Consider the following 21813-nt stretch of genomic DNA (forward strand, 5'->3'; position numbering starts at 1 on the left):
GGGATTGCATTGAATGTGTAGATAGCTTTGGGTAGTATTGGCATTTTAACAATATATATTCTTCCAGTCCATGAGCACGGAATGTTTTTCCATTTCTTTGTATCTTCAATTTACTTCATAAGCTTTCTATAGTTTTCAGCATACAGATCTTTTATATCTTTGGTTAGGTTTTTTTATTTTTAAAAATTTTTTTTTTTTCAACGTTTATTTATTTTTGGGACAGAGAGAGACAGAGCATGAACGGGGGAGGGGCAGAGAGAGAGGGAGACACAGAATCGGAAACAGGCTCCAGGCTCTGGGCCATCAGCCCAGAGCCTGACGCGGGGCTCGAACTCACGGACCGCGAGATCGTGACCTGGCTGAAGTCGGACGCTTAACCGACTGCGCCACCCAGGCGCCCCATCTTTGGTTAGGTTTAACAGAATTTTTAAAACAATCCCTCTGTATTTGGTAGCAATGCTACTAAATCATCTGATTTTATTCTTAAGCCTTCTCAAGTCTTTTTGGACATTTTTAGATAATCTCTATCTTTCCATTTAGAAATTTCACAATGATATGCCTTGCTTGGTGTGGGTCCCTTTTTTTTTCATTCATTTTGTTGGGTGCTTGATAGGTTCTTTCACCTGAAGGCTTGTGTTCTTTAGTCGTAGGACTATTTGTTTTTTTTTATATTAGCTCTTTTTCTTTCTTTCTTTTCTTGTACTGTATCAGTTCTTTACTTCTGGAATATTTCTATCAGCCTGGTTGGATCTCCCAGAGCAGAGATTGACAAACTTTTTCTTGAAAGGCAAAATAGTAAACATTTTAGGCTTTTGGGCCTTATAATCTTTGTTGCAAGTATAATAATCTCTGCTAGTACTGAACTGACAGGCTTGGTTGTGTTCCAGTAAAACTTCTATTTACAAAAACAGGTTGGCCAGGCCATACTTTGCTGACTCCTGCCCTAGAATGATGGTCTTTTTTTTTTTTTTTTCCTAGAATGATGGTCTTATTTGACTAAAATTTTCTCATATTTTTTATCACTTTGAATTTTTGTTTTATTCTGGAAAATTTCTTCAACTTTGTCTTTCATCTCTTCTATTAAAGTTTTATATTTTGGATACCATTTTTATTTTCTAAGAGCTTTTCTTCTCTGTTCCTTTCTCGTAGCATCCTTTTCTTATTTTCATACATACAGTATCTTTTTCTCTCTGAGGGTGTTAATTATAGCCTTTTAGAACTTATTTGCTCTTAATGATTCTCTTTTGTGCTTTTTCCCTGCCATGTGTTTGACTGGTCTCTTTTTTTGTGTTGGAGCTTTCTGTAAGTACATGGAGGTTCTTGGCTATAAGTACTCTATACTTAGGAGTGGAGTCCTTAAACCCTGCTTGGAAATGCTGTTTGCATGGGTGATCTTCAAGTTTAACTAATCAGCTAGCTAGTTGTTGGTGTATTCCAGATGATAGAATTCTTTCGTGTAGGGGTATTCACTTACTCCAGAGAGGAATTCTCCACTCTCTTGCCCGTAGGGTCCAAGCTAGGATATAAGTGTAAGACGGGAGAGGACAGGGAGATGAGGGTAGGGGATTCTCATTTTCTATAATTCAGCTTTTCATTTATTCCTCTGTTTTTAGCCCTGTGCCTCACGTTGCCTTCCAAGGTGTGGGAGTTATGAGAGTGAGCCATTGTGTCTCTCTGTAGATACCGCTGTGGGTCCTATTTTTCTGCATTTGTTTGGCTGAAGTCAGCCCAAATTTTTCCATCTGTTTTCTCTCTGCCAAAATAGATTTCACTCTTTGTCTGCTGATGTCTCTGCCGTCACTTTTGGGATTTGTACCGATTAGTGCCTTTATTGTCATTTTAGTGAGGCTACTAGATGGAGTGGAGTCAAACATATGTTGTCAACCTACCATGTTAAACTGGACTTAGGTTTATTAGCAGCTGGATTTTTTGGGGGGGTGCTGTACCCCTATTTCCCATTCCTTTTCTCTTTCGAATGGAAATATCTTTATTTCCACAGGAATACATACATATCATTAAAAATGTTGAATGATATGGACTATGGATAAGCTAGGCAATGAACAGATCCAAGTCTCCACCGCCAACAGTGACTGACGTCCACCTTTGCACTGCCACACTTTGTATGCACACATACACACTGCTTCCACCTTTTCTCTGTCTTTGTTTTAGTTTGTCTGTTTCATTTTCTGCAGGTCTCCAGGAAACCTAGAGAAGAACCGCTATGGGGATGTGCCCTGCCTGGACCAAACGAGAGTGAAGTTGACAAAACGAAGTGGCTATACTCAGGTAGTCAGATAAATGCTGTCTTTCAGGAGCACTGAGGGAAACTTTCCAAAGTGAGGCTTACTGATACCATAGCAGAAAGAACATAGACTCTAAGCCAGAGAGATCAGATGTGAGTTTTAACTTTGCTATATACTAGTCTGTTACCTATCAACCCATCTCACAATACTAAGCAGAAATTAAATGGAAAATTTATGTAGATGCTGATAGGGCAAGGTCTGGTATATTGTAGGTGCTTGAAAAATGTTCAATGATTTCTCCTTTTACTTGTTGTAAAATGAGAGGTCTGTTGTCTACCGTGTTAGTGAGTGTATATATGTATCAATACAAGGCAACTCTAATTGTAAGTGATTTTTCCATCTAGAAGATGTGAAAATAATTTTGGACAACTAGTGTATACGTAAATATCTAGGGATAGAGTTGAAGTGGTCAATTAATTATATTATTTAATGTATTAATTTGATCATATCTATTCATTTTAAAAATCACACTTATAATATACTAATATAGATATTTAGTGAAATTCTTCAAGTGCACCTTTAACATCAGTGCTTTGTCCTCATTTGAGCTACTTCCTGAGCCAATTGAACACAGTTTTCCAGAGCACATAGAATTTTTATTTCCTTTTAAGTGTATGGTATTGTCACTGAAAAGTTTATCCTAAGCCAGAAAAACCTATTAGCATAACACTAACACAGGTTTTTCTTTTTCATTTATCCTATATCTTATGCATTCTCTGTAGTATAATCATTTACTTATTCTTTTTTAAAGTCCTCCTTTTTTAAATCTTTATTATTTTTTAAATTTGTTTTCGAGAGACAGAGCATGAGCAGGGGAGGGACAGGGGAGAAGGAGACACAGAATCTGAAGTAGGCTCCAGGCTGTGAGCTGTCAGCCCAGAGCCCAGTGCAGGGCTCAAACCCACAAATGTGAGATCATGACCTGAGCTGAAGTTGGATGCTTAAATGACTGAGCTACCCAGACACCCCTTAATGTTTATTTTTGAGAGAGAGAGCATGCTAGCAAGGGAAGGGCAGAGAGAGAGGGGAGACAGAAGATCTGAAATGGGCTCTGTGCTGACATGCCCCTTAAAAGTCTTTTTTTTTTTTTTTAATGTTTTATTATTTATTTTTGAGAGATAAGAGTGTGAGCAGGGGAGGGGCAGGCAGAGGGGAAACACAGAATCCAAAGCAGCTTCAGGCTCTGAGCCGTCAGCACAAAGCTCGATGTGGGGCTCAAACCCACAAGCCGTGAGATCATGACCTGAGCCAAAGTGGGACGCTCAACCGACTGAGCCACCTAGGTGCCCCTTAAAAGTCTTTTTTAGGGGCGCCTGGGTGGCACAGTCGGTTAAGCGTCCGACTTCAGCCAGGTCACGATCTCGCAGTCCGTGAGTTCGAGCCCCGCGTCAGGCTCTGGGCTGATGGCTCAGAGCCTGGAGCCTGTTTCCGATTCTGTGTCTCCCTCACTCTCTGCCCCTCCCCCGTTCATGCTCTGTCTCTCTCTGTCCCCCAAAAAATAAATAAACATTGAAAAAAATTAAAAAAAAAAAAAGTCTTTTTTAATATAATTATTTACAGCAACATCCAACACTTAGAATTTTGAGGTCAATGACTAAATATGTGTTACATTTCTTCTTTTTTCTTCTGATATACCAATTCTGTCTAGTGCCCTCCATATGTATATAAAAAAAAAACACCATTGAGGGGTGCCTGGTTGGCTCAGTTGGTAGAGCATGCGACTCTTGATCTCAGGGTTATAAGTTTGAGCCCCACATTGAGCGTAGACATCACTTAAAAAAACCCAGCGTTGATTGAGCTTGTTGTTCAAAGCAAAGGAATTCAGATAGTGCCCCTTTAACATGACATACATTATAGGGTCTTATTATATCCCCTCTCTTTTTTCTGGGGGATAATTTTTGGTAAAATCATTGCCTTGTATTTGGGCATATATGATATGTGGGTTGAGACCCTATCATCATGGTTTTTATCTCTTTTGACCCTACTGTTTCAAGCACATAAACTGAATTCATAACCCTGTCCAGGACCCTTACAAAGGGTTTTCTTGCAGGAACATTAGCTCAGAGCCTGGCTGACTTAGAGCAAGTTCATCACTATTATTGAGATTATGATAATATATGCTCTAAAGGAGTAAGAGTATGATGGTTGAGCTGAGGATCTGGAGTCAGATATCTGCATTTACCTGTCTTCTTGACTGCTCCATCTTCAGTACCTAGAACAGTACATATCAGACCTTCAGTAAATTATTTGTGAATGAATGAGTGAATCCCAGTATACCAGCAGACTATTCTAGTCATCCTGTAATTAATCTGAAGATCATCACTTGAGTTATGCTCCTTTAATTACTGCAAACATTGGCAACAGCTTTATTTCCACAGTAAATGGAGGATTCAGGATTCAGGTTTATGAGTGAATTGTTCACCAGATTTGCTTCTAGAATTATAAAGCTATTAGTCATAGTTTCTATTGAACATGGCCCATAACAAGTGTACTTAGTTTTGTTCTCTCTGTTATTTCAGTTTGCCCCAAAATCTCTACTTTATCTCTGAGGTCATTTTCAGGTTTAATTTCTGATGATTCTTCTGAAATTACTGATATTAATTCCTAGTACTCTCAGAGACAAGGATACTTACTGAAAGCTGGTTTCCTTGGTTATAAAGAAATAGTAAGTTTCCTTTAAAGAGGTGATATTTCTTTTCAAAGCATGAAGTTCCAAAAGTAACAGCCGTATGTGTGTGTGTGTGTGTGTGTGTGTGTGTGTGTATCATATATATATAGTATATATATATATATATATGTGTGTGTGTGATATATATATAATATATAATACTATATACCATATATTACTTATAGAATAGTGTTGATTGGCATGTACCAGGTAAATCCTTTGTACTTTCTGTGCCTTCTCACTTGGGTCCTGCAGGGTGTACCACTTGAACGTGCCAGGCTGGGCAGAGGATAGCTTTGACTGACTGTGGTGGGCCCTGGATTGAGCAAGTCTGGTTGGGAGTGAGTGAGGCTTTTAGCTTGCTGGGTCTGCTGCGAATGGTCCCTTAGCTCAGTGAAGATGTCTCAGTCAGAGTAGAACACACTAGTAGTATGAGGTCAAAATCAACTGCTGTGAAAGGAGAAAGCGGGAAACTCTTGACTAAATAATTTGTGGGAGGACGAGGTAGACTGGCTGCCTAACAGACACATACTCAAGTAACGACCATGAGATGGAGATGTCTTCTCAAGGTGGCTGTGGATACTGACAATTCAGACTGGTTTCCAAGTGGTGGAACCCAGTGGAGAAAAAGTGATGGATTAGGGAGTCACTCCGACCTCTCCAGAGTAGAGTGGAGTATGTGCTTTCTCTAGGTTAACATTGGACTTTTTTCCTTTTGTCCTCCTATATCCCTTCACACCCTCTGCTATTCATCGTAACTGGTAGATCCCCTCAACTAGTTATACCAAAACTTGACACTGTAGCTTCATCCGTGTTTCTCTTTTATCAGCTTGGATTAAAGGACATTGGCAGAGATCTTGTGAGAAGGTATAATAAAAATAATAAAGACTAAATCCTATTTAATTTCCCTGATAGCTAATGATGTGGAAGTAAATAAGACTGAAAACACTGGGAGATTAGAGAAGGCCCCCAGAAGAGAATTGAGTCAAGAGCTGTTCATTGAGACGCCTCTGAATTTGTCTGGCTATTGCTTTGTGTTAATTCAGGTAGTAAAGGAGTCTGGGTGTTTGGCCCATGCTGTTGATGGTCCTGGATATGAGGTATAGCTTTCTTCCTTCTCCAGTCACGCTTTGCCTTTTGTGTGTGGCAGCATGGACAGGATGATCCTACTCAGGTTGCTTGGCTTGCCTTCCTTTTGGTTTTGAACCAGTGCTACAAATCTTAATGGACTCCTTTTTCGGTAGTTAACATCTTTGTTGAGATATAATTCACATACCATACAATTTACCCATTTAAAGTGTATAATTCAGTGGTTTTTCTTACATTCACAGAGTTGGGCAACCACTGCAATCAACCTTAGAACATTTTTATCACCTGAAAAAGAAACTCCACACCCTTGGCAGTCACACCCCATTTCCCCCACAATTTGTCTACTTTCTGTCTCTAGAGATTTGCTTGTTTTGGACATTTCATATCAATGGAATCTTACAATATGTGGCCTTTTGTGTCTGGCTTCTTAACTCAGCATGTTTTCAAGGTTCATCTGTGTTGTAGCATGTAGCAGTACTTCACTCCATTTATTGCTAAATAATACTCCGTCGAGGGGCGCCTGGGTGGCTCAGTCGGTTAAGTGGCCGACTTCGGCCCAGGTCATGATCTCGCGGTCCGTGAGTTCAAGCCCCGCGTCGGGCTCTGTGCTGACAGCTCAGAGCCTGGAGCCTGTTTCAGATTCTGTGTCTCCCTCTCTCTGACCCTCCCCTGTTCATGCTTTGTCTCTCTCTGTCTCAAAAATAAATAAACGCTAAAAAAAATAAATAAATAAATAAATAAATAAATAATACTCCGTCGTATGCATATGCCACTTTTATTTATACATTCAGCAGGTGAATACCATTTTTTGGCTGTTATGAATAATGCTGTTATGAATATTTGTGTAAGTTTTTCTGTGGACATATGTTTTCATTTCCCCCAGGAGTGGAATTGCTGGGTCATTTGGTAACTCTGTGTTTAAGCTTTGGAAGAACCGCTGGACTGTTTTCCAACATGACTGCACCATTTTACATTCCCAGTAGGGGCATATGAGGGTTCCAGTTTTTGCACCATCCTTGCCTACATTTGTTATTATCCACTTGTACCTGTAGGCATCCTATTGGGTATGAAGTGGTATCTCATTGTGTTTTGTTTTTTGTTTTTAAGTAGGTTCCATGCCCAGTGTGGAGCCCAATGTGGGGCTTGAACTCATGATCCTGAGATCAAGACCTGAGCTGAGATCAAGAGTCGGATGCTTAACTGACTCAGCCACCCAGGCGCCCCACTTATTGTGGTTTTGATTTGCATTTCCCTGATGGCTCATAATGTTGAGCATCTTTTCTTGTGCTTATTGCCATTTGTGTATCTTTAGAGAAATGGCTATTCTGATCCTTTGCCCATTTTAAAATTGGGTTGTCCTGGGCGCCTGGTGGCTCAGTTGCTTGAGCGTCCGACTTCAGCTCAGGTCATGATCTCACAGTTCATGAGTTTGAGCCCCGCATTGGGGCATTGCTGACAGCTCAGAGTCTGGAGCCTGCTTTGGATTCTGTGTCTCCCTCTCTCTCTGACCCTCCCCCACTGGTGCTCTGTCTCTCTCTCTCTCTCTCTCTCATAAATAAATAAACATTTAAAAAAATAAAAATAGGGGCGCCTGGGTGGCGCAGTCGGTTAAGCGTCCGACTTCAGCCAGGTCACGATCTTGCGGTCCGTGAGTTCGAGCCCCGCGTCGGGCTCTGGGCTGATGGCTCAGAGCCTGGAGCCTGTTTCCGATTCTGTGTCTCCCTCTCTCTCTGCCCCTCCACCGTTCATGCTCTGTCTCTCTCTGTCCCAAAAATGAATAAACGTTGAAAAAAAAAATTTAAAAAAAAAATAAATAAAAATAAAATTGGGTTGTCTTTTTAATATTGAATTGTGAAGGCTCTCTATATATTCTATATACAAGTCCCTTATCAAATATGTGCATTGTGTGGGGTTTTTTTACTCTTTTTTCTTAAGTTTATTTATTTATCTTGAGAGAGAGAGAGAGAGAGAGCATGAGCAGGGGAAGGGCAGAGAGAGAGGAGAGAGAGAATCCCAAGCAGGCTTCCCACTGTCGGTGCAGAGCCCGACGAGGGTCTCGAACCTGTAAGCTAAGCTGCTAGATCATGACCTAAGCTTGAAACCAAGAGTCAGATACTCAACCGAGTCACCCAGGTGCCCCTTTTTTACTTTCTTGATGGTGTCCTTTGAAGCACAAAAGTTTTCCATTTTAATGTAGTTCAGTGTATCTGGTTTTCTTTTGTTGCTTGTATTTTTGGTGTCATGGCTAAGAAGATTTTGCCTAACCCAAGGTCACAAAGATTTAACCCTATGTTTTCTTCTAAGAGTTTTGTAATTTTAGCTCTTACATTAGGTGATCTGTTTTGAGTTAGTTTTTGTGTATAGTATGAGGAACAAGCCAGCTTGATTTTTTTTTTTCTCCTACATGTGGGTATCCATTTGTTCCAGTAACATCTGTAGAAGTTAAGTTTTGAACTGACGCTTTCCTCACTTTCTGCCTGACAAGAAGAGAATATCTACACGTTGGGTTTTATTTACCTAGTATATAATTTTCCCATCCAAACGGTATATTCCACACAGCTGCAATGATATTTCCTTTTTATCATTAGACAGATTACATCAATGCCAGTTTCATGGATGGCTACAAGCAGAAGAATGCTTACATTGGTACACAAGGTAAGTTAGTCTGCCCCTCAAAGTTGGTTTTTTGTCATCTACCTGTGATTTCTTGTACCAGATGATTGCATGGTTTTTAAAGGAAATGATCATTTGAGGTGATGTTGTGGCCACTAGCTCCTGGCCTTTCATAAAGACTGAGGGTTATTCAGGAAGGCAGAGGAGAGGTATAGAGTTTCTGTACCAGATATGCTTGGAAACTCGCTGCAGAGATAAACTGGAGATTTGAATATAACACTGCCACAAGTTTTTGGATTGTGTATTACCAACCCAGGGGAATGGGACACCAGAACTCAGTGGCCAGTGAGATGCTCTTTGTGTCCAGGGGGCCAGAAACAGCAGTGGGACTTCTCAGAGATTCAGTCCAATCTGTGAAAGGGTGTTGCTGTCCTAAGAGACTTTTGCTGGTCCCTGTGCCATCAGAGAGCACCCAGCAGTCTTCTGACATGGATAGTCTATACTAGTTGATTGTGAAGTACTGGACTCTAGGAAGATTTCATATAGAGTTTCTATAAATGCTCCTTTGGGCCCCAGTACTACTCCTGACCTGGCCTCTGCCATCTCAAGGAGAATACCAAGTTGCCTTCAAAGAGGGTGGGAAGAGATCATAACACAGGAGCACGTAACAGACACCCTATGGGCTTTAGGCCCTTTGACCATCGCTGACCATGGCCAGCAAGAGATCTGGCAATTACCTCTTTAACCAAGTGATCATACTTAATATCACCAGTAATAGATATTATGCCTCTGTTGTGATACAGTGAGAACTGTACAACATAACTTGTATTGTTTGTGGCCAGTTTTTAAGTCTAAATCTGATCATGAAAAATAAACCAGACAAATCCAGATGGTGGGACATACTAGAAGAAAACTGGCTTAGACCCTGCAAAGTTAATGCCATGGAAAATAAAGGCAGGAAACTGCTCTAGGTTAAAGGAGACTAAAGAGATAGGATAACCAAAAGCACATTCCCATGATTGGAACCTCAGTTTAGAGAAAAAAGCTATTAAGGACAAACTTGAGACAATTGGAGACTGTGTATTAGATAATATTATTGTATCAGTGTTTAATTGTTTTCAGTGTGATTAATGGTATTGTTATTGTAATGGTATAGGAGAATGTCTTTGTTATTCTAAGTATGTGCCTAAATATTTAGGAATAAAATGTCATAATGTCTGGAACTAACTTTTAAATAGTTCTGTTAAAAAATATTCTTGTGTATGTATATACAAACAAATGTCTTATAATGATAGCTAAAAATGATAGCTTTCTAGCTAAAGAATATATGAGTACATTGTAGTATTCTTCCAACTTTTCATCAGTTTCAAATTTTTCAAAGTAAAAGTTGAGGGAGAAAAAAATGGATTCTTGGTACATTGTTAATTGGTCTGATGGTCACAGGTTTATATTTTCCCCCTAGAAGGGACCACTCCCTCCAAAAGGAGTCCTTTCAAGACCCTAAGAAGAAATGAGAATTATCAGGAAGGATTTTTGGTATATAGGATATGATGTGATCTGCCTGAAAGTGGGGGCTTTGTTGAGGAAGATGGCCTTGGCATGGTTGGACTTATGGAGGGTGACGATTGGCTCTAGGGTGCCTCAGAATGCTTCCTTCTCGGATTTATGAGGCAAAGCCACTGCTTAGAGTTGTAATTTATGCAGGGATTGGATCCTTTAGGGCAGCTTTGAAGGACTTGTCCAGAAGAAACTCCTCCAAGAGTATGAGAGAGATTTTTTGAGTCAAGCATAGATCACCTTTGGACAGAATCAGCACTCTCTTAGGACTGGAAAATGGGGTCTTGTGATGTGGAGAAGGCTGATTTGATTTGCCTGGCTAACTTTCTTGGCTATATTGAGTATTCTGATTATAAAATTTTATTTTATTTTATTTTAATATATTTATTTTTGAGAGAGAGAGGGAGTGCACGTGAGTTGGGGAGGGGCAGAGAGAGATGGAAACAGAGGATCTGAAGCAGGCTCTGTGCTGACAGCAGAGAGCCTGATGAGGGGCTCGAACTCAGGAACCGTGAGATCATGACCTGAGCCAAAATCAGATGTTTAACCAACTGAGCCATCCAGGTGCCCCTCTGATTATCATTAATAATAATATTTCTACAAATAATGTCTGTCATCTCTTGAGAGTATCTATTATATATTAGGTATATAATCTTCATCCAATTATTACAGAGACTCTGCAAGCAACGTTTATTAACCAAAGAACAAACTGAAGCCCAAAGAGGTTAGGTGATGTTGGATCACACACGTAGTAAGTGGGAGAGCCCGGATTTGAATGTATGTCTGTTTGATTCAAAAGTCCTTGCAAGCCAAGTCAGAGGATTGTTTCACCCATGTCAGCATAAACCACTGATCTGGGAAGTGCAGTTTTCCCTTCTAAATTTCTCTGATGCCTTGGAGGAAATTCTGACCCTTCTTTGCCAAGCGTGAGTCTGAGTAGTATCTGGGTTGTAGGTGCGCTGATTGGCAACACCATTTTTGCCAGTGATGTAAATGTGGAAGATAAAGGATATGAGTGCTGCTTGGTGCAGAATAGCGGGATGTGGACAAGGCCAGGAGTCTGAGATGGGGAAAGGGAGTTCTTAGTATCTGCTTCACATGCATCCGATGGTAATGGAAGTGCATTGTAGAAAATTTAGAAGATGGGATGAAATTCAATCATAACGCTAAGACTCAGAGATAATGTTAACATTTTGCCGCACCTCCTTCCAAACTGTTTTCTGTGTGATCAAATAGATACAGACATACAAAATAGCTAACAAAATGGGCTCTTGCTATATATTACCTCTTTTTTCATCTGATGGTATCTTGTGAATATCTTTTCATAGCAAAAGTAACAGGTCTTACAAAATCACCTTTATGGACTGCTTAAATTGGGGATAGGCCATAATTTAACTAATCCTCTCTTGGTAGACATTTAGCTTGTTTCCAAGACTTTATATGCTTTTGGCAGTGTCCACTTCTGCCAAGAGGGAATTCTAGTATCATGAAACATTAATGCTGCTAAAAGGCTGGAGCAAAAATGGCAGTGAAACCAGCACACTTCCAGGACAAAATTAGCCCTTAATATTGCCCTTCTTCCCTGTAAGCAGAGGAGGAAAAAGCACTGGGAAAGTGAAGCCCAAAGAGGTTAGGTGATGTTGGATCACACATTGAATTACTCCAAGTGATTAGCTCCTTGATTAAAAGGGAGCTGGTGGCCCACAGGTATCTTCCAGGTTTCCCCTGAGCACTCAGCCCTGTGAAGTTCTAACTCTAAAAAGGGAACCTGAAAAAATAAATAAATAAAAATAAAAATAAAAAGGGAACCTGACAACGTGACTCTTACCCTCAGTACCATGTTTGCCGAGACATGTTTAATTCTCACAAAGTAAAACAACTAATGTAAGACCATGTGAATTAAATGGTTAAGCCGTTTTGATCCAGCTGTGCCATCAAGAGCTGTCTATATTGTGATGAAGGAAGTTTTTAGAAAGATTCAACTGGCAGGGGCATCCAGAATAGACTGAGAGAGAAAGAGTCCTATTCAGAAAGGTAAACCAGAATGATATAGTAACTTTGGCAAAAGATGATGTGGTCCATGTGGCAGTGAAATTGGGCCGGGAGAGCAAGATGGGGACAGAAGGATAAAAACCAAAACCAATTCAAAGGCAGAAAATCTCTAGGACTTGGTGGCTGCTCTGGGAGATAAAGGAAATGGATAAGTCAGAGTTGACTTTTTAAAACTGAGTGATTTACAAATGCCAGTACTGTTAACAGACATGGGAAAGTAGAGAGAGAAAGCTCATTTTGAAGGAAGAGATTGGATTGCAAGCATGTTGGGTCTGAGGAGACCCATGATGGGATATGGAAGGGGAGTGATTTAGTAAGCTACTGATGTTTATAAGCTTAGGGGAGATGAAAGCAGCTAGAAGTGTGTACATAGTAGATACCATCTGTCTGGATGTGCCAGCTGAAGCCCTGATGGTAAGGCTCTTGAGAGGGTGTGTAACAGTATTTCTCAAACTATAACCTACCTACGGCTTCAACTGGGATCTTGTTAAAATGCAGACTGCACATTTCTTTCTTTTTTCTTTTCTTTTTTTTAGTTTTATTTGAGAGAGACAGAGACAGTGTGAGTGGAGAAAGGGCAAAGAGAGAGAGAGAGATAGAGAGAAAGAGAGAGAATCCCTAGCAGGCTCCGTGCTGCCTATGCAGAGTCCAATGTGGGGTTCAGACTCTTGAAACCACAAGATCATGATCTGAGTGGAAACCAAGAGTTGGATGCTTAACTGACCCAGGAGCCCCAGATTGCACATTTCTAACACTCTCGCATATAGTGCTGGTGCCAGTGGTTCAAGGACCACCCTGAAAAGCAGGGATGTAGTGAGAAGGGCAGGGAGCTGGTATCTGTACTTGGGAGTTACTAGTTGGGAGAAAACCGGAAATGCCTGAGAAGGAAAGAAGGGCTTCCCAGAGTTATGTTCCTTGTCTTCTTCTTTTACTCCAGGCCCTTTGGAGAATACCTATCGTGACTTCTGGCTCATGGTATGGGAGCAAAAAGTCCTGGTGATTGTCATGACCACCCGGTGAGCCCTCTTTCTTCCAACTGCACTCTGCCCCCACCCTGTTTGTAAGCATGGAGGATTCCAGAGGGGATTCAACTTTTAGAACAATGAGGATTAGAAAAGCCATGGCAAAGAGTTTGAGATGTTTTAGCTTTTCTTAGTGGACCCAGAATTAACATAGCCAGGGAATGGTAGAGATTGATTGATCTAACTTGAAAAAACTTTAATCGATGGCTCTGGTGACCCTGTGCCAGTTATAGGCTATTCCAAGGTCCTGGCCTCATCCACTAATGGAAGTCCTGGGAAATGTGGGGTAATTCACTTTTAATCTGCTCCCTACTTCCAAAGGGCAGCTGTCTTCCTGGCTTCTGAATTACCAGTTCCCCTCTGCTCTCCCCTTCCCTGCTACTTTTGATCATTTTTCTGCTCATTTGTATTTCTGCCTATAAGAGAATTGCAAAAAGAGAGATGAAACATAATAGGTCAGGCAGGGAAGCTCTTGATGCAAAGAACCCTTTTGAAATTTTGGTCTGCATATCTGCCAAAACCTTAGGATACAAATTCATTAGTATCATCATTGTCATTATGATAACGATAACCTATTTCAGATGAGGAGAAGAAAGTTAATGAAAATGTTTGCTCAGTTCCCCTTCTCGTGGCACTGTCACAACCGCCTTTGATCTGGAGAGATGGTGGTGGAAGAAGGACCACCATGGAGTACTTTGGAGCCACTAAAGGGCAGTGACGTGGATTTTAGGCCTTTACCCAAACCTCATGCTGGCTCCCAGGAGCTGTGCCTTTCCCACTCCTCTCAGCCCAGGGCCCGTAATGGGGAAGGGAATGAACAGTGGCTGAGACACAGGACAGAGAGTTCAGTCTGGCCCACCACATTTCCTCTACTGTCTTTTTTTGTCCACCCAGTATTTATCCCAGATGTGTGAAGAGTACCAAGAAGTATCAGAAAAGGGGCCAAATGGTGTAGCAGGCACTCAATAAATGTCTGCTAAGTGAGTACATGCAGAAAATTAGCTGTCATTATATGTGTTTAGAACGAAGGTGTTCTTCCTTTCCTGCCCAGAAGCCAAGATACCGGTTAGAAGCAATGCAAGAGATGACATTGCTGCTAGGGGTACAGCAGATCATGGGGACAGCGGGCTTACTGCTGCGGAGAGGGAGGACAGAAGGCTTACCTTGCTCTGTGTTGTCTTCAGCTTTGAGGAGGGCGGCAGGAGAAAGTGTGGCCAGTACTGGCCTTTAGAAAGAGACTCTCGGATCCGATTCGGCTTCCTCACGGTGACCAATCTAGGCGTGGAGAACATGAACCATTATAAGAAAACAACGTTGGAAATTCACAACACGGAGGTAAATCCCAGTTTCTATTTTCTCACTTTTTTTAAGCTGGAGGAGAACCTTTACTGTAAAGAAAATCTCCAGAGAGAATAGGCAGGATTCCAGGCAGCTTATAAGTTACTTTCATTTTTCTGGGAACAAGATCAGGATATTCAGCTCAGAGCCAATAGAGCCATATTGTCTCAACCCAGCAGTGGCATTACTTAGGAATAAAAATTGTAAGAAATCTGGATCCTCCAATATAGAGAATTGTGTCCTCTCCAGGCACTTAACCTTTCTTTTGGGTTTGTAGAGAGCGATTGTGGAAGAAGTTAAGGGTGGTAGGCAGGAACCTTGGTGGTGGGGATACCAGGGTGTTGAGAATATAGAAAAGCCAAAGGTAGTCAGGGCAAGCAGAAATGACCTCATTAACTTTTGCTTCTTTTCCCATTCAAGGAACGGCAGAAACGCCAGGTGACCCACTTTCAGTTCCTGAGCTGGCCAGACTATGGTGTCCCTTCCTCAGCAGCTTCTCTCATTGACTTCTTAAGAGTGGTCAGGAACCAGCAGAGGCTGGCCGTCAGCAGCATGGGTGCACGCTCCAAAGGGCAGTGCCCTGAGCCACCCATTGTGGTCCACTGCAGTGCGGGCATTGGCAGGACAGGTAATGCACCTGATGCAGCAGCTCCAGAGGCAGTAAGGATGGGGGTAATAACAATGCTCTTACTGCCAATTTGCAAGAATTTGATCCATTGGTGGTGAATCGCCATGAAAGTTCCTCCTTATGTACGTTTGGTATCCCTGGTGCCAGCTGTACTGGCCAGAATACACTTGACAGGCCAGGCCCCTAGCGTTTGATGCGTTATATCTCCCGTCAGCATGATGGTCTTCTGACCCCATCACTGTCACCTGGGTGTCCCAGGGAGTGCAGCTGGGCTGTTGCTTCTTTCCCATCCCCCTCCCTAAGGACATCCCCACCCTGTGCTGTGCTCTCCATTCTGGAGCTAGTTAGCAGCTTTTACCTTAAGGGGATGTGCATGGCAGGGACTGCTGGCCTTTCTAGTTCAGAGGTCCCTTTGGGAGAAAGTCAGGAAGAATAGGTTTGTGTTAGGTCTCTGTGGAAAAGTTGTGGAGTCTCTGAAAATTAGGGGCCAGATGTGGGAATGCTGTCATTCTAAGATTAAAGCAGGCAGTTCCTATCTGTCACCTTTCCACCTACTCTTCCTGTTACCTCCATACTGTCCTGAGAGACAAGAGGCCTTCTCACTTCTCTGGACTCCCAACAGTCCAAAGTGACCTTCTCCTCGAATCCCTTCAGGCCTAAGGCCAGCTGGCTTCCTGCCATGAGGCACCCTGCCTTTGAATTCATTCATCCAACCTGCCTGGGTCATTTGGTACAGGGAGGGATGCAGGAGAGCTAGACCAGGTATGACCACTTTTTTCCTTCCTTCAGGTACCTTCTGTTCATTGGACATCTGCCTGGCACAGCTGGAGGAGCTTGGCACCCTTAATGTGTTCCAGACAGTGTCCCGCATGAGGACCCAGAGGGCCTTCAGCATCCAGACCCCTGAGCAGTACTATTTTTGCTACAAGGCAATCCTGGAGTTCGCAGAGAGGGAGGGCATGGTGCCCTCCAGTCACAACCTCCTGGCCATGGAGGGTCAGTAACTGTCCCACGATCCTCCTACCTGCTGGCCATCCTTCCTTAAACTACCCTGGACACCGCTGAGCCTGTAGGTTGCCACCAGTTACGCTGAAGCAATGGACCAACCTTTTACTTGTGTCTCCTGGCGCACTCGTGCACGCAAGGCAGTCTTTCCCTTTGGCTAGATAGATGTGGTGAAGTTGCCACTAGAAAGGGCCAGCAGCAATGTGTTCTTAATTCCTAGCACCTGCTATCGAACTGTGCCTTATTAAAACCAAATTGTGGCTATCGGTTTTTGCCAGGGGCCCCGAGGTAAGTGGGGAAGGAACCTCCCTCCCCCCTTTCCCAATGCCATTCTTCTTCTCGAGGTCTCTTTCCCATTCCTTCCCTTTGCTAGGATTTGATGGGGAGGTTTGGTGTGAGCATCCACCCTCCTTCCCAGAGAGCTTGACCAAGTTACATACTTTAGAGAACGTCCCCAGTGCCAAGCACGTTTATACCTAGGGCGTGTATTCCAGTCTTTTCTGTCATTCTCTGTGTGTGTGTGTATGTGTGCGCACTTACATGTATGGGTCCATATGTACGTGTGTATATAATATATATTGTATGTGATAATATGGTCGTATTCTATAAATACATATACACAGAGATACTCCTTTGTAGACGTTCCTGGGGTTCCGTGTTGCAGTTCAGGACTGCTTGCTTCTTGGACCCTACTGTTTATCCTGGACTAGCTGGGGTTGGGGATCATATCTCTTACTGTCAGACCGCAGAGTGGTGGAAGAGGACACACACATCCACTCTTCATGCTCCTGCCACAGGCCTTCATTCTCACATAATGACTTATCTCTTTCCAGGAGACTGCCTGTTGCAGCCGAGAATTCTGGTTTGTGGTGACACTGGTTTAACTCAGCATGAATTGCTCTTATCTGATGATTTTACTTTGTTTACTTTGCCAATTTGAGGAATAGACCTCCACTGTGATTCCAGACCCCTCTTTCCTCTCACTGTCCCTTGGGGCTTGGGGTCTGGGAGTAGAAATGAACTCACTGAGCAGTCAGAGCCAAGAGCAATTGGTACGAAGTCTTAGAGGGAAAGAGAGGGAACCCAGGTGTGGGAGAAAGGAAACTACTATGAGAATCCCTCCTTGGGAGTGAGCTTTTTCTTTTCTAGAAAGTTCCTTTCCTTATGCAACTTGGCCCTGTCCACTCAAATGCCCATCTCTTCCTGCCTAGCAGCCTGCCACACTTTGGAGCTCAAGCTGGGTGGGTTCTGTGTCAATAAAAAGCTTGACCCCTGGCTGGGTGAGGCAGTTCCCTGCAATCACTGTTTGCCCCCTATTCACCCAACCTGTCCCTGTCTGCTCCCGGCCTCCCCAGCCTGATGTGCCAGGGATGGAATCAAGAGTCCCCGGCATTCCACATTCCCAAGAAAATCCCAGGAACCCCTAAACCTTCCCCCATCACAGATGAGGTTGGCAGCTGATCAGACCTCAATAATTTTATACTGTAATAAGCTCTTTGAATGTATATATTCTTATTTTTACAATCTCTTCATTTTGTATTTAACGTCAATGGACTGAGTCAGATTCAGAAAATAATTGTAAATGTTCATATTCAATATCTTATAGCGATACAGTTTTGTATTTACATATAAATATACCGACATGATCAAACCCTTTTAGCTTCATCAATTTAGTAGCAGTCTGGGGCTGGGAAGGTGAGGAGGGGGTCCAAGAACTGGTCCGGGAGGGATGGGGAGGCAGGGAGGGACCCGAGGCCTGGGTATCTGAGACTCAGTTCTCAGAGCCATCTACCTTGTCCATAGGCCATGGCCCTAGCTCTGGGCCGGCAAAGGGAACCACCAGTTGAATGCTTGCTGGGTGCCAATCTCTTATGCTCGGTGCTTTTCCCCCCATCACCTCATTCAAACCTAGCAATAATCCAGTGAGATTATTATTCTCACTACCTTCTATTTCTGTATAGATGAGGAAGGTAAGGTCCGGAAGATTACAGTGATTTGCTCTGGAACTGGAGCTCGGGTTGGTGTGCTTACAAAGACTTTGACGTCTTCACCGAATTGCCCTTTCAAAGATCAAGATAGTGTTTTGTCCTAGGAAACCAGAGGGTTTTTTGTTTTTTTGTTTTTGTTTTGTTTTGTTTTGTTTTAGCTCTCCTTGCAGAGCATAAGCCATTCTTAAATTCCAGGTAGTTGATCCTGGCCCCATGATGCATGTTGGGTAACAGAGTTGGGGACTGATGCTCCCAGGTAGAACCTCCTGGTGTCAGGTCCTGAGGTCTCCAGAGTACCAAAGGGATCATCCTCCCAAGGAAACACCATGTATAGGGGTACACTGGTCTTTGTGGGAAGATCTTCCATCTCTCTTAGAATGGAACCAGGAGCTTTGTCCATGTAGCACCACTCCCTGTGCCATGTAGCTACTCCTTGTTGACCAGTGACAGCCTGCCCAGTTGGGACAGTTCTGGCCTGGAGAGTGTGCAAATATTGGGATGTTCTTAATAAAAGTCATAGCAGCCAACATTTACTGGGTCCTTAATTCTATTCCACAAACTATTCAAAGCTCTTTCTAGATGTTATTCACCACCCTCAAAACAACCTTTTGAGGTAGGTATTGACCAAAATAAAACTGAGGCACAGGAAAATTTAATTAGCCAATCAAGAATCCTGGTCATCTGACTCAAAAGGACCTGCTGTTCACTCCTACTAGAGTCCCTGTAAGGATCCATCTCCTGACCTGCCATATTTCTTGACTTTCTCACTTCAATCAAGAGCTGAAGTGTAGAATAAAAGACTAAGCCAGTCCTTTCCCTGGATGAGTCTTTGTTCTGTTGGGGGCAAGCAAACATAAGAGGTGAACAGAGATACTTGAAATCTGGGAAATCAGAGGGGTTTAGGGGAATGTGGAGGAAACAGGATTAATGATAAGAGATCTGGAGGAGGTAGTCTTGAACTGTCTTTTGTTTGAAGAGGCTGTAACCAGACCGCTCTGCAAATTCAGTAGTTATACATGAGTCGCACATCTGAGCCTTGGTGAGGTCATGACTGGCAAGAACTCCATAAAAATGCAGATTCCTGGGTCCTGCCTCGTAGGTGATTGAAAGATTGGATGAGCCAGGTTTCAGAAGCATTGTCTTAGTCCATGTTCCTGACTCTGAGGAAGGTTAGCAAATTGGTGTTTCCTAAATCTGAAAGCAAGGGATCAATAGCTTTCCCCTACTGCCGTAGTTTACTTGTAGCTTTTACCATTGTGAAGAGAGTGACTACCCAATGTGAGCCTACCTGTGCTAGGTGTTTCAAAGGGGAAGGGAAGGGGAAGACCGAGAAGGAGCTTGGATCTGTTGAGGAAGTTAAGGCTCTCACACCGGAGAATTGGTGAACAAGCAAGAGAACCTGCTGTCAAATCCTGGACTGTACAGTTGAGAACATAAGATCAAGTGTTCAGGGGAGAGAGCATTTCAGGCCAACTCAGGCTTCTTCCCATTTGAGTGCTGTTTTTTTCCACTTAACTTACTCCCTCTAGCGATGGTCCCCCATCCTGTCCCTGTCAGCTAAGATGGGACATCTGAGGTGAAGGGTGCCCCAGGGTCCTCAGTTTAGGAGGCCTACCAGTGTCCATTTCCATGTCATCACATGCAGGTAAATGACAGAGTGGGACCAGTTCTTGGGCAACTGGACTATTTAGCATTGTAGTTTGAGGGAGATAAGATTCCCAATCTTTTTCCTTAATTTTTTTAAAACGTTTATTCCATTTTGAGAGACAGAGCATGAGTGGGGGAGGGGCAGAGAGAGAGGGAGACAGAATCTGAAGCAGGCTCCAGGCTCTGAGCTGTCAGCACAGAGCCTGACACAGGGCTTGAACTCCTGAACTGTGAGATCATGACCTGAGCCAAAGTTGGCCGACTGAGTTATGCTGGCATACTGGAGTCACTTAACCGACTGAGCCATGTAGGCACCCCGAGATTCCCACTCTTAAAGCCTCTCTTCTCTAGGCACAAGCAGACACGCATATGGAAACACACATCAGAGACCTTGGGGGAGGTGCGCCAGGAAGAAAGCCTTCCTAGAGTGACTGAGCTCTTTAGTAGTTTTGAGGCCTCACCACTCAACCCCAACCAGCTCCTAGCTTCCTTTTGTAAAAGAAGGAGCCTCATTAGATGATACTACTACAGACCCTCCAACTCTTAAGGGGCTGTTCTTTGATGGACAGTGTGAATTCCTATAGACAAACCATCAGGCCCTTCTCTGGTTGGGTCAGCTCCCACTTGCAATCCCTAGTTTTAGCTTTTCAAAAGTCTCTTCTTTCAAGCTGCTGCCACTTCCCCGTATTCTCTCACATCCTTCCCCACTTGGCCCCCAACTTAGAAAGCAGGTCAGGTTTCCCCTGTAATTCCCAGGCCAAGCCCTAGGCCTTAAAGGCTTCTGTGCTGCTCCATGTGGAGCTGACAGGGTGAGTCAGAGTTGAGGAATGAACCGACCAAGGTCCCAGAGTTGTCAGCCGTGGTCTTAGATTTGTCTCAGGCCTTGGTCACTCCCCACAGACCACCATTCTCTTACCAAGGGCAGGAGCTTTAGCTCCTGCCCAGGAGGGAACCTGATTTTCTCTTGGGGACTATCTGCCCTATGGTTACCATCACAACAGTTGTGACTATCCAGTGTTGCGGACTGCGCTGCTCTTAACTGACCACAGAGAAGACTGGGTCTTCTCCACAAAAAGAAGAATAGCACTCAGAAATCTGTTGGAAGTGTTTACTCTCCCTCCACCCCACCATCACTCATAAAAATCTGTATGTTTTAAGCTAAATCTGGCATGCTGCAGTCTTTTTATTTTTTTATTTTTTTAAATCTGAGTAGAGCGGACACATCATGTTACATTAATGTCAGGTGTACAGCATAGTAATTCAACTTCTCCTTAAGTTATGCTGGCATACTGGAGTCTTAAATACCCACATTTTTTCTGGCTAAGGTCAATGCGGACATAGCTAGCCAGCTACACCAGAATCCCAGCCAGGAGTGTTGGATGGAGATTGGGAGCGGTGATCCCTTTTCAACAGGTCAGGGTAATATGTTCCTGATGGTTGTTAGGGCTAAGATGGAGATGAAAGTAGGAAAGCAAGACAGTGAGAGGCACATAGAAGGTAGTCAAAGAAAGCACAGTGCCTCTCCCAACTCCAGGCTCACTTCCTTCCACCCCTAGCCCCACATCAGAACGTGGCTATTTCTCTAAGCTAATGTACTTGTCTAAAGCTTCAAAACTGACCAGGTGCTCAGTTGAGCCTAGGTCAGCCATTTCATCCTGAGGGGTCTGTTGCTTCCTTGACCTTGAATGAATACCTATTCTTTGGTCATCAGCCAATGGACTAATGGAGTCTGACTGACGTTCAGGAGAGATGTTAGGCTGGAGATGCCAATTGGGGACTTAGTCGAGATAAAAGCTAGAGGCCGTGGGGCGCCTGGGTGGCTCAGTCAGTGGAGCATTCAACTCTTGATTTCGGCTCAGGTCATGATCTCAGAGTCATGGGATCAAGCCTTGCATTGAGCCCT

At 43.2% G+C, this 21813-nt stretch overlaps 1 protein-coding gene across 3 annotated transcripts in view; it reads left to right on the top strand.

Annotated features, from left to right (window-relative positions):
- Positions 1 to 18792, top strand: part of PTPN9 (protein tyrosine phosphatase non-receptor type 9) — an 81550-nt gene extending 62758 nt beyond the window's left edge. For all 3 annotated transcript variants that reach the window (XM_030317657.1, XM_030317653.1, XM_030317655.1), the window contains 6 exons: positions 2193 to 2286; positions 8649 to 8715; positions 13220 to 13298; positions 14489 to 14639; positions 15063 to 15270; positions 16060 to 18792. In XM_030317657.1, coding sequence (XP_030173517.1) covers positions 2193 to 2286; positions 8649 to 8715; positions 13220 to 13298; positions 14489 to 14639; positions 15063 to 15270; positions 16060 to 16274 — 814 coding nt within the window. In that variant the 3' untranslated portion in view covers positions 16275 to 18792. The remainder of the gene's footprint in view (positions 1 to 2192; positions 2287 to 8648; positions 8716 to 13219; positions 13299 to 14488; positions 14640 to 15062; positions 15271 to 16059) is intronic.
- The last annotated feature ends 3021 nt before the right edge of the window (positions 18793 to 21813 follow it).

This window comes from Lynx canadensis, chromosome B3, assembly GCF_007474595.2.
Source record: "Lynx canadensis isolate LIC74 chromosome B3, mLynCan4.pri.v2, whole genome shotgun sequence".
NCBI classification, from domain to species: domain Eukaryota; kingdom Metazoa; phylum Chordata; class Mammalia; order Carnivora; family Felidae; genus Lynx; species Lynx canadensis.